The 13,148-nt window shown below is 42.3% G+C and overlaps 1 protein-coding gene across 1 annotated transcript in view; it reads left to right on the top strand.

Moving 5' to 3' along the window:
* Positions 1-1,488: 1,488 nt before the first annotated feature.
* The window catches only part of LOC131234328 (auxin response factor 17-like), a 30,337-nt gene continuing 18,677 nt past the window's right edge, over positions 1,489-13,148 (top strand). The window contains exons 1-2 of the mRNA XM_058231130.1: positions 1,489-2,779; positions 5,741-6,783. Coding sequence (XP_058087113.1) covers positions 1,766-2,779; positions 5,741-6,742 — 2,016 coding nt within the window. The 5' untranslated portion in view covers positions 1,489-1,765 and the 3' untranslated portion in view covers positions 6,743-6,783. The remainder of the gene's footprint in view (positions 2,780-5,740; positions 6,784-13,148) is intronic.

The following is a 13,148-nucleotide window of genomic DNA, read 5'->3' as shown; positions in this document are numbered from 1 at the left end:
TATTGGATGGTTGATAATGAAAATATCCAACGATGATTTATTAGACCGTTAATAATGAAAAAATATCCAGGGGTCTTATATCCAGTAACAGTGTCCACAAATCAGATTGTTTCAAACAATCTGCCTTTAGGACCGTAACTTGGAGGGAGGCGGTTGGCGAATTTACTCCATTTTACATTTACGGTTATGGGTGCTGCGTATCAAGTGTCGTATCATACCTGAGGATAATGAGACAATCCTCTGCAGCCCCCGTTCTACGGAAACGGATTGGCTACTCCCCCTGCCACCAGCCATTGGCTGGTGGTCGGTGCTCTCTGGGCCCCACCATGATGTATTTGTTTCATCCATACCGTCCATCTATTTTTATGAATCATTTTATGATATAAAAAGAAAAATGAGGTACATATCAACCTCAAGTGGGCCACATTATAGGAAATAGTGTTGAATGAACGTTGACTATTAAAAAAGTCTTGGGGGTCATAAAAGTTTTAGATCAAGCTGATATTTATTTTTTCCCTTCATCTGGATCTTTATGACCTAATCAATAGATTGGATGTCAAATAAACAGTACAGTGGGCCTTAGGAGTATTTTAATGATGGATATTAATCATTATTGTTTTCCTATGGTGTGGTCCACCTAAGATTTATATCCCTATAATATTTTCTATAAATCCATGAAATGATCCGTAGAAATGGATGAAACACATAAATCATGGTGGGGCCCACGGAGCACCGACCATCAGCCACGGGGTTAGTGTCAGGGAGATTAGCCAATCCGTCTCCCTGTTCTACACGGTGCCAAAAACAATAAAGCTCTGTGCGTCCACCACGTTGCTTGTACAACATCCACTCCGTCCATCAGGTGGTTTCCTACACGTTAGTAACCGTGGAAGAAAATAAGTCAAATTCATAGATCAGGTGGACCACACCATAGGGAAAAGAGGGGATGGGACACCAATTTTAAGCTCGTGCGTGGGCCACCATGGCTCTTTTATTTTTCATCAAACCCGTTCATCAGGTTTTTCTTACCAGGATGAAGTGAAAATATGGAAAAAGGGCCTAATTCAAAATTCATGCGAGCCACACCGCGTTAACTTATAGATTATAGCTGTAATTTTACAATGTTCCCATTGGTATGGCCCATACGAGTTTTTTAATCATGAAAATATATTTATATACGGTAAACATAAGATTCACACTTGATGAACGGAGTGGATTTCACCTATACAACAGGGTGGGCCCCACCGAAGTTGGGTGTTTTAGGTGTTGCAATCGATTCCCGCAAGTTGCTGTCTAGTCATCCCTCCACATACCACAAAGCAAGATGATAAATCAATCGCAACCATCCATACACTCCATCTATCATGAAGATTTAAATCAACGGTTGCGATTTATTCTCTAATCTGTTACCAGATCTACCGTATCTTCTGCACTGCCCTTCCCCCGAATCTCTAAAAAAATCCCACCAATTCCGGATTATACTCCAACAAACCAATCCAGTCCTGTACGGACACCAAACAACTCTCGACACTTTCAAAAAACATCTCCTGTTGTCCAAAACCGTAATTTCCTTGAAAACCAAGCCCCAATTCCTACTTGCCTCCCTCATCTTCCCGGCTTCTATTTCCGTGCCCGTTGTCCGACACAAGGCGGCACTGTCGACTCTCTCATCTCTCTCCCTCCCTTCAGCAACTCTCCAGCTTTTTTAAATCCCCAAAACACCCTTCCAGTACAAAAAATTCTCCGAAAAACGGCCTGTAGAAGCATGGCAGCATCCTCCACCGTCGATCCCCACGTCTGGAAGGCCTGCGCAGGTACCTCAGCTCAAATCCTAACCGTAGGTTCTAGGGTTTACTACTTCCCACATGGTCACGCTGAGCATTCCTACTCTCCTCCGGATTTTTCATCTATTCAATACAAGTCTCCTTCGTTCGTTCATTGTCGAATCGTGTCCGTTGAGTTTCGTGCTGATGTCAATACCGATGAGGTTTATACGAAGCTCACCCTCAAGCCCGAGCTATCTCCGCCGGACATTTCCGCTGCAATCTGTTCGTCCGTCTTTCCTGATCCTTCAACCTACGGTGGGGATCCTCCTGTTGTGTCCTTCACTAAGATCCTCACCTCCAGCGACGCCAACAATGGCGGTGGGTTCTCAGTTCCGCGATTCTGCGCCGACTCCATCTTCCCGCCATTGAATTACAATGAGGATCCCCCGTTTCAGCCGATCACGGTCCGGGATGTCCACGGCGGGACCTACAACTTCCGCCACATCTACCGTGGGACCCCCCGGCGGCACCTGCTGACCTCGGGATGGAGCACATTCGTCAACCTGAAGAAGCTGGTCGCGGGCGATTCAGTGGTTTTTATCAAGAACAGGAGCAAGGAGCTATTCGTGGGGCTGCGTCGGGCTCTGCGGTCCGGCGGGCCTGTGGATTGTGGACGCTGGGCGGGGGTGAAGACGGAGGAGGAATCCATTGGATTGTCGAGAAGCGGGAGGGGGAAGTTGTCGCCAGAGTCGGTGTTGGAGGCAGCTAGGCTGGCGGGCTCTGGGAGGGTCTTTGAAGTCATTTATTACCCGAGGGCTGGGTCTCCGAATTTCGTGGTGGCAGCAGATGCAGTGGAGGATGCGATGAGCATGTATTGGGCAGCTGGGATGAAGGTTAAGATGGCGGTTGAGACGGAGGATTCGTCGAGGATGACGTGGTTTCAGGGGACGGTGACGTCGATCACTGGGCAGGAACTAGGGATGTGGCAGAGCTCACCATGGCGCATGCTTCAGGTGCATTGCTCTTCCTTTTCTTATATTATTGCTGTCATTAGCTACTGGTTTCTACAGGAGTTTTGGAAATCATGGACATTTGTGTTTTGTTGTTCTAAAATTTACTCCGCAAGCTTGTTCAGTCCACACTCCAACTTCCTGTCTAGTTATTCCGGGCAGATAAATTTTGGGTGTTATTATTATTATTTTTTAATCTGTCCACCACCTGTCATGTATGGTACTCTGTGATGACATGAAAGTAGGATGCGTGCTTGTTGATCTGGCTATCCTGACCATTTACTTGGTGGGTCCCACTATCGATGGGCCGCTGTCTGAAAGAAACTGGTTGTGACATCCTACCTGTCTGATTGTGGACATTTCCTGTTCAGCTTTTACTGTTGCCGCTGTTCTTCTTTAGGGTTCATTTCGATACCTGTAAAGTTTTTTGTTGTAAACACTTTGCACTTGAAAAGAGTTTCAGGTGTAAACTGTTTACATGACTATTTTGTTTGGCTTTTAAGTGGTAAAGTATTTCAAGGCAAACGGATTATGTCTTTGGCCGATTTGTAAAGTGGAAATCAGATATTGGACAGATTGGATGTCCTACATCCATCTCAGTGGGCCCTACACACAATCTAGAAGGTTTTTAGTGGTGGGCGTCCCATCCTAAATGCTCCCTCTTGTGTGGACTATCTGATGATTTATCATGCTGTCTCTTTTCAGGTCCCACGGTGATGCATGTGTGATCCACACTGTCCATCCATTTTAAAACAACAATGTCTTTGTCATTTGATCCAATAACATTCTGTTAGATAGGAAAAATGATCCGGGAGATAACTGGGAGTATTCAAAAGGAAAGATCCATTAGATAATGAATATAGGTTCTAAGCCATCCCTGGCGATGAATCAACAATTTGAAGTGAGAAACCTTTTCTTGCTCCTTCTCCATCAACCAGCGCATTGAAATGTAGTAAGTGTTGTATGTGTTTCAATTTGCATCGCATTCTAGGGCATGAGTAAAATAATGAGGCAGATTGGAAGTTCATGCAGAGCACACCACAAAAAAAAACAAAAAAAAACAAGGGGGATAATGACATCCACTGTTCAACGTTGAAACCTTTATAGAGCCCTCAAGGACGTGTATTTATCATCTAACTTGTTTATGTGATCACACTGACATGTATGAAGGGTATATGCAAATATCAGCTTGAACCAAAACTTCTGTGGCTCCCAAAAGGTTTTCAATGTTAGGTGTTCAATTCTGATAATTTCCTATGGTGTGGTCCACTTGGGCTTCAGATCTGCCTCATTTTTGGGGTCGTGCAATAAAATGAGTTGGCGAATGGATGAATGACATGGATAAGATACATACATCACAGTGGGCCCCATGATTTTTATATCTCAATACTGTACGAATATATCCTAGGACATGAGAAGCTTTGTAAACAGGCTTCCCATCAAAGTCGACCTCGGGATAGCTGCTGGAATTACAAGCAATTACATTGGGAATTAATCATTACTCATTTAACACGAATTACACAGGTAATTGAAAAATCAAACACCCCCTAAAACCATAACTCATTGCAATACCTGTCAGATGGAAATAAGGAAATTTGACAAAAAATTCCTGTGTTTGGACAGGCGTGGTATAATCATTACTCATTTACCACGAATTACACAGGTAAATGAAAAATCAAACACCCCCTAAAACTATAACTCATTGCAATACCTGTCAGATGGAAATAAGGAAATTTGACAAAAAATTCATGTGTTTGGATAGGCGTGGTAAAATCATAATGATGATACTTTTACATTACTAATATGTTAAATTAACAGAAAAAAATGTCAAATCATCAAGAAAAAAAAACTAAAATGCATGTTTGGATAGGGCATTTCCACATCAACACAATTTGAAATTGTTATGATTACAAATTCCTTTACATGCCTCTTATTACATCTGCATTTAACCACTGAATTATGTGCCAAATTACGTATATAAACAAACATTGTAAAATGATAATGATGATGCTTTTACATCACACTACGATCGTAATCCTCAATCCAATCACACCCTTAAACAATTTAAAGCATTTACAACTTGTGAACACTTCACAGGCAAATTTTGCCATCCCAACACATGCCCGTAAAGTGTTTACCCGTAAACCCTTCACAATGAAGGATTTTACAGGCACCCAAAAGACACCATGCCATCCATCTTTAGTTTGCTGGTTTGGGTGGCTGAGATCATTAGTAGTGAGATTTTTCTACCTTAACACATTGACAGGAGAAGGCCTGCATGATGAATGTGTCTGTAGATCATAGCCATTCATGTGCATTTTTTAAAGTGCATATTAAATCCATGCACTTTGCCACTTCAGATTTCTCCATTGTTGTTTGCCCTTTGTTTTTTGTCAATGGGGCAGGTGTGGTATATCTCTTGTCATTGGATTTCATTTTTTTGTTGAGAAATTCATGCCCTATACTTGTTTCACCAAGGTGGATTTTTTTTTTTTTAAATTTTAAAATTATCTTTTCCTTTTCAAGTACTGTTCTAGTTGAAAGTTCTTATTGAATAAATAACAAATCAATTATAAATAGATAAGGTCTCTTTTATCTTCTAAGGGATTGAGTTTGTTTAAGAAACCTGATGTATGATTTTGCCGTCACTGTTGGCTGTCATTGTTAATGAAGGGACTGAACATTTTGATACATGATTGCGGTAAAAAGGAAAAAGAAAAATTCTCATGTTCTAACTTTGAATCTAATGGTAGTACAAAGTATCTGAATTGTCACCACCACTGATGGGTGGATTAGTTGAGTTCTTGCACCTATGTGCCATCCTGGCACATGTGTGGTGTGTACATGAGCTTTATTGAACACGCATGTGTGGTTATCAAAGATCCTAACTTTATATCATGTTTTATGTGTTGACTATACCAGAAATTTACTGTCCTAATTATGTCTTGCCATTTATGTCAACAGGTCACTTGGGATGAGCCTGAGGTTTTGCAGAACGTGAAGAAAGTGAGCCCGTGGCAGGTGGAGTTAACATCTGCTATGCCACAGATTCATACCCCATTCCCATCCTCAAAGAAAATGAAATATTCCCAGGGTTCTGAGATACTGATAGATGGAGAGGACCCCATGTATTTTACAGGGATGGGATTAACCTCGAATCAACCTTTATTCCATTACAAAACTTTTCCTGCTGGCATGCAGGGAGCCAGGCATGATCCATTGTGTGTATCAAGTTTGACCAATTTCTTACCTAATAACCATTCCATCTGCTTTGATGACTTACATGGCAATGGTATGACACCGAAATCAAGTGGAGTGTCCACTGAGCTAAGCATTGGGAGTTTTCTGCAGTTTGAGAACTTGTCACCGAAGAGCCAGGGCAACACCCATTTCATTGGCACTGAGCTTTCTAGGAATCAGAGCTGCAAGCCAACGAAAAAAGATAACGGCAATTCTATGAAGTTGTTTGGCCAGACCATCAAACCTGTTGAAGATGGCTTTGATAACAATCGATCTGCACGTGATGATGAAACTCAAGGACGGAAAGTGACTGAAGGTGTGGGTGGACCACTTGGCCCTTCACTCCCTTATCCATACAAGCAGTTGTTTGGCCAGACCATCCTGACAAAGAAACCTGTTGAAGATGGCTTTGATAACAATGGATCCGCATGTGATGATGAAACTCAAGGGTGGAAAGTGACCGAAGGTGTGGGTGGACCACTTGGCTCTTCACTCCCTTTTCCATACAAGCAGTTGTTCGGCCAGACCATCCTGACAAATATACCTGTTGAAGATGGCTTTGATAACAATGGATCCGCGTGTGATGATGAAATTAAAGGACGGAAAGTGAACGAAGGCGTGGGTGGACCACTTGGCACTTTGCTCCCTTATCCATACAAGCAGCTGTGCAACCGACTTGATGTTCAGTGTCAAAGAGTCTCAGCCGTAGGGGCATGCTCTCTGTAAAGAGCAAGGTGTTTGCAACTCGCAGATGAGAAGTTGTACAGGTACGGGGCATTCTGATTTGCATGCATACGCAGGGAATCTGCCGGAATTTCATTTTGATAGTGGTAGACAATGAATTGGCAGATGCTTAATTGATAATTTATCAATGTCGACATGAAGAAAGAATCCTGAGTAATTTACTCAAGCTGTGAAAAATGATTATCTTTTCAAATGTGATTTGCAATGCTTTTCGAAAGCTTGCCATAAGAACCTGTTTGGCAATGCTAAATTAAGCACTTTAAGCATTTTTTAGTAAAAAAAACTGCAATTTTAAAATGTTAAATACGTTTGGTTAGCTTTCTAATTAGTTGCTTCTTAAGAGGCACTTAAAAAAAGCATTTTTTGAGAAACTGCTTGGAGACGTTTCGAAGATTGTTTCTGCAAGCACCAGGTGAACGAGATTTTGACAGAGGCAAAATACATGTCACACATGCGTGCGCGCACAAGCACACATGCACGTGTGTGTGTGTAGAGAGAGAGAGAGAGAGAGAGAGAGAGAGAGAGAGAGAGAGAGAGAGAGAGAGAGATGAATGCTCACCTGCGCACCTTCTTACGCGAACACCCTTGCGCATCTTTGCATACATGTCATGGGCACAGAATCCTAATGGTCCACGTGATGCGGCACCCCTTTTAATTCTATGGGCTGAATTTTCAGTCTGATCCAAAACTCTAGTGGGCCATAGCAAAGAGAAATGAAAATCAAGGGAGGAAACTGTTTCCTTTTGCCATGGCCTACCAGAGTTTTGTATCGAGCTGAAAGTTGGGCTTAAGTGGTTTCAAGGGGTGCCGCATCACGTTGATTGTTCAGATTTTGTGCCTAAGACATGTGTGCAAAGGTGCACACGGGTGCTCACGTAAGGTGTGCAGGTGAGCATTCATATATATATATATATATATATATATATATATATATATATATATATAGCTCAAGTTTGAAAAATTCGAGCCATTCATCTGATAGGGTGCACTTTCAAAATTCCATACATAAAAAATCAGATTAACATGCTCATTGAGTGAGCCACACATGTATGTTGAACTTGGATAGTTAGACTTTTTCTCACGGTCCTTTTTTTTTTTTTATAAAGCTTTTATCCATCTAATCAGTGGACCAACATTAATTTTGGTCCTTAGCATGCTCAATGTGTACCCTTCCTGATGAATGTCCCAGGTCTTTGACACGTGTTCCGTCCACCCAATTTCTTACATGTGTTCCATTTACACGCAAGAGTATGCCATCATGCATATTAAGTGGAGAGAATTCCTCCAATTCGATTAGAGGTGGGTTCCTCTACAAGTCCTCGTCGAACAACTATTTTACAAGTGTTGGGCATGTGGCCCACCAGAATGTATGTCATCTAACTTGTCTATTAGGGTCGCCCCACCATGAAAGTTTGATGGACCAAAAATAGGTCAAGCCAACCATTATGCGGGCCACCACTGGAATTTTGAGGTTTTTGAATGGTTGTCCATTATTCTTTATTGGAGGCCCACTATATTGTTTAAATACCATCTGAACCATGGTGTGCCATAAAGGATATTATGGGACGGTAAGGGTCTTTATGTAAAGGTAATGGTGGCAACTGTTATACGGTACGGGGTCGTAACGGTCGTAATAGCCATTATGAAAAAAATGACTTGTAATTGCCGTTAACGGCTTGGAAAGCCCATTGTAAAGGCTATAATAGCCCCGTAATGGTTTGTTACAAGCCAAACACAGGTTTTTCGGATTTGCTTTTTTTCAATGTTGCGGGGCACATACATGTTTTTTAGGTTTTATCTTTTAATATATATAAAAAAAGAGATCGTAACGGCCGTAACAGCCCCGTATTGTAAACCGTTATGGCCACCGTTACCATTACGGAATACCTTGATCTGAACTATTCATTGCGTGCGCCTCACCATGATGATGGTATTACTGAACAATTAGTGCCATACACATTAGGTGACGCACACAACTTAAAAATGGACATCCATTCAAAAACCTCCAAATTCATGTGGTGGTTCACATGATAGTTGGATCAACTTGATTTTTGGGATGTTCGACTTCATTGTGGGGTGGGATGCCATAAACATATTTAGGCGAGCCTCTCCTTATAAAACAATGGACAACCATCTAAAAACCTCAAAATTCACGCGGTGTCTGTATGATGGTTGGATTGGCCTGAATTTTTCATGCTAAGCATGTTTGTTGGGAACTAGTTTTACGTAAACAAATTTCAATAAACATTTCCAAAGGATTATTTATTGTGAATCAATTATGCACTTGTAGAAGCAATGCCAAAAGAGCCCTAAATTTTTATTTGTTGGGTCATAAAAAACACATTACTCTGACAAATTGAGTGCTATACATGAATTATATCAGGACATCTATTTGGAAAGGATACTAGTTGTGAATACAAGTGACTGGTAGCCCTCATTTTCAATTTATTTTGGTGTGTTATATTTTATAACTATTATTTATACTTTAATATATGAGTGCCAACATGTGAAGAGTTTCTAATGGAAGAGGGGAATCGATTCTTTTGAAAGGTCGTAGAGGAAGCAACATTGAGAAAATGACCAAGAGGGTTGTATCTGAGATTAAGAGCTTCGAATGGTGTTTGTAAACAACTTACTGGAGGAGTGGTTAAAGAAGTCTCCAGAGAGTTTGGGAAGCTAAAAAAAGTCATGGAGGTATCTATCCCTTGGATGAGGGGACCGACTGTGATTGGGGTTTCACTTTTGTGAGGATGGGGATGATGGATAAAGTAGATTCTTTCGCGGCTCAGTTGAATGGGAAATGGTTCTTAAGTAAAAACTCTCAATATAGAAAGCGAGGTATGGGCTAGAGTTGGTCAATCAAATATTGAATATGAGGGAGCTGAGAACTAAAAGGTTGAGGAGGTGAAGGAAAAATGATGAGACTAATATAACTCCCAAGGGTAAGATGATGAGAGTGAGGTGGCAACCAGAACAACGCTTCAAATCTTTTCGTGATTCAGTGTCACAATCAGAGCCTTGCAAGTAGTAGAAGAAAAATCCAAGCCAAAGAAGGGAGTAGGATCACACCTAGGGGGAAGCTATTGGGCTGGGAGGAAAAATCAGAGGAAGGATTCAAGGTTGGGCTCCATCTGGTCGTTGTGAACAGCTCGAGGAAGGCGTTAAAATGAAGCTTGGTGGCGATAGTGATGGAGGTACTTCGATCTCAGTTGTTGGAGAATGGTTGTCGCAGATTTGCAATTTGTCGGAGGAAAATTGCGCTATTAAGAGTCTTAATGATTCAACCATGTGGGTATCTCTACGTTTGAATGCAAATGTGGAAAATCCCCCTTGCATGCTAGCTTTTCAAGATGCTGCAATTTTCTTGCCATGTCAATGGAGAAACTTGGCTATTCGTGAGGAGGCTTAGATTCAGGTTTGGGGTCTCCCTTTAGAGTTTTGGATTTTAAATGTCTTTTGGGTTAGGTTCCTGCATTGGAGATGTTGTAGCTATTGACCCTAACATGTAGAGTTGTGAAGAGTTATGGTTTGCTAGAATGAAAATCAGGAAGAAGAAGCTCTTTTGGTGCAACCCAATTATCGAGTCAATAAAATCTCGACACTCGAGTTGTGAGAAATGGACAAGAGTACACCCATAAGAATATTTGATCACAGAGGGAGAAGTACTTTATTGAAAACTTCTTATAATATTTAAGAAAAACTCACACTTAGAAAATTTGGAATTTTGCCTACCTCGTACGCCACCCCCCTTTTAATAGACCCAAAATGAATTTTTAGTGAGAATTCCCCCAACTAAGCGATTGATTGATTTCAAATCAATATAATCCACTTAAGATGGTAAAAGCCTAATAATAGTAAAAACTAAATTCAGTGAATAATCATCAAAATCTTTAATCACATCTTTCTATCAATAAATATAACTCGTAACCTTTCAAAATAAAAAAAAATAAAAAATCTTTAATCACATCTTGAGATAAGCCTCATATCATTCATCACATCCACCCATATCTACCACAAATGGTAAGTTGTAGCTTTTGAGGCCCAAAATCTATAAATAAACAGGTCCAAAATTTGTCATGTTGGGCCCTGTGGTGGGCTGTAGGCCTACATCACCTTTCAATGCTAGATTGGGTTGAGGTGGATGTAGCTGACTTGATAATGACAATGAGTTCAAGAGAGGATGGGGGGAGGGGAGGAGCAACATAAGCAATCAAGATAAGTTCTCATCTTTAGTTATAATTCATGCCGTCACTTCTGTGTGGTGTTGTTTGTGGGGGAGGAAGGTGGTATTGTAAGAAGTATGCTCCACAGACCACCGTGATTTGATTAAGGGTGTCAATGGGCCGGGCTGGCCTACTTCGGGTTGGGCTTATGCTATGGTATTAGGTCTGCAAGTTGGGCCTGGGCTTAAACTTTAGGCCCATATGTAAATTGGGTTGCGCTTGGACTAAATGTCCAAAAGCCCGAAAGCCCAGCCCAACCCGCTAGGGTTTGCACAATCATCTTCATCACGCTAACCTCCAACCCACCCCTCCCTCTCACCTCAACCTACCCCTCTCTCTCTCTCTCTCTCTCTCTCTCTCTCTCTCTCTCTGCTAGGGCCCTGCCATCGGTAGGGTGTAGAACCAGTAGCCATGGCGTCACCGCTTGAGGCAACAACAACCATGGCCGCCGCCGCCAACAACTGTGGCAGACAAGCCACTCTCTTATCTCTCGTCTCCTTCTCACCTATGTTTCTTTCTCTCCCCTTTGACAACCGCCCAAGGTAGTGACAACCTTGGCCACTACCACCAATAGCTGCTCCCTCTCTCTCTTATCTCGTCTCCTTCTCACCTATGTTTCTCTCTCCCCTTTGACAACCGCCCAAGGTAGTGACAACCTTGGCCGCCACCACCAATAGCTGCTCCCTCTCTCTCTTATCTCTCGTCTCTCTCATCTCCATTTATTCCTCTCCCCTTTGATGATGATTACAACATCGCTGCCCCATTAGTTGCCAACAACACCCTCAACCTCTCCCCTCTCTTTGCTTCTTGTTTTGGGCTCGGGCTCGGGCCGAGCCTTGTGTATGTCTACTGGGCCAGGCCTTGGCTATTCCATTTTAGCTCGCCACGGGCCCGGGTCGGGTTCGGGCTTACATTGCAGAATGTGGGCCGAGCTTGGACAGAGATTGGCCCGGCCTTAACCTGGCCTGTTGACACGGCATGATTTGATGGAACACATGTCTCATTATAGCTGGCTTTGTGAGTGGCATGCAAAACGTGTCGCTTGTAGCTTCATAGTTGTGGAGACAACTGTCACTGACAAGCGAGTTGAGGAGCCTCCCTTGCTAGTTGAGGCTATTCAGCTTGCCCTTTGAAGTTTGCTTGTGCTGACTTCCACTTAAGTGGAGTCACGTGCGATGGTATGTTGACAGCTTCAGGAGCTTGGGAAGACTGCGTGTACACAATTTCTCAGATGCCTAATCCAAAAGAAAGCACAGATGAGGAAGAACCTTAGGAATGGCCTTAGGCAAGGAGCAAAGTCTTTAGAGTTTTTCAAGGTTGCCTTCTATAGAGATGAACAGAGTTGTGTGTTCTTCAGGTTTGAATTCAGAACTCCTGCCAGTGTGTTCTAGGAGCTGAACGTGGATTCAGAGATGCAGTCGCTGGTTGAGAACATTAATGCACGGCTAGCACTGGAGATGGAATCAAAACTAAGAAATTTCATACAGCCAATGAGCTCGTTCAATGCATTGGAACGAATCAGCAGCCAATTAGGAATGAGCAGAGGGAAGCAGCGGGTAAGGTCAACGATGGTGTTTCTTATGATGGTAACTTCCGGTGATTTGTGCTTTGAGGATTCGCTTTCAATCCCCCTGACTAAGATGTTGGATGAAGGGAGAAAGGAATCAATAGTTGCATGATTGGGAAGCTTCGAAGAACAATACTTCTTGATCATGACTGTTAATTGGTCGGAACCCTCCGTTCTTAGTAGGGATGGTTCTTGTAAGTCAGGTACATACCTCTTGATTGCTAAAGGAGATGGAAGTATCTGTATGGCCTATGGTATGCAATGGATCAAGGAGGTGACCAATCATGGCAGGGAGATTGGTGTGGCGCTTATTTGGCCACCGATGATTTTGAAGCTTTGTTTAATTTTAGCTGAGGAAGGGGTATTTAAAAAGCAATGCTTTCTTGCTCGATACAATCCTCTATTTCTGAAGGATAAAAGGGAACCAGCAGGCTTCCATCAACTAGGAGAAAGGATGCAACTCTAAAGGGGAGAAGAAGGGGAGGGGAACTAGAGTTGTTTAGTCATTAAGTTTGTAAGTTGGCATGTTAGGGGGTTGGGTTACCTCCAAAAAGAACCCAAACCAATGGATTCTTTAGGTTTCATAAGGTCAAGATGG

Source organism: Magnolia sinica, chromosome 19, assembly GCF_029962835.1.
Source record: "Magnolia sinica isolate HGM2019 chromosome 19, MsV1, whole genome shotgun sequence".
In the NCBI taxonomy this organism is placed as follows: domain Eukaryota; kingdom Viridiplantae; phylum Streptophyta; class Magnoliopsida; order Magnoliales; family Magnoliaceae; genus Magnolia; species Magnolia sinica.
The sequence above is the reverse complement of the archived record's forward strand: the minus strand, read 5'-3'. Positions and strand labels throughout refer to the sequence as shown.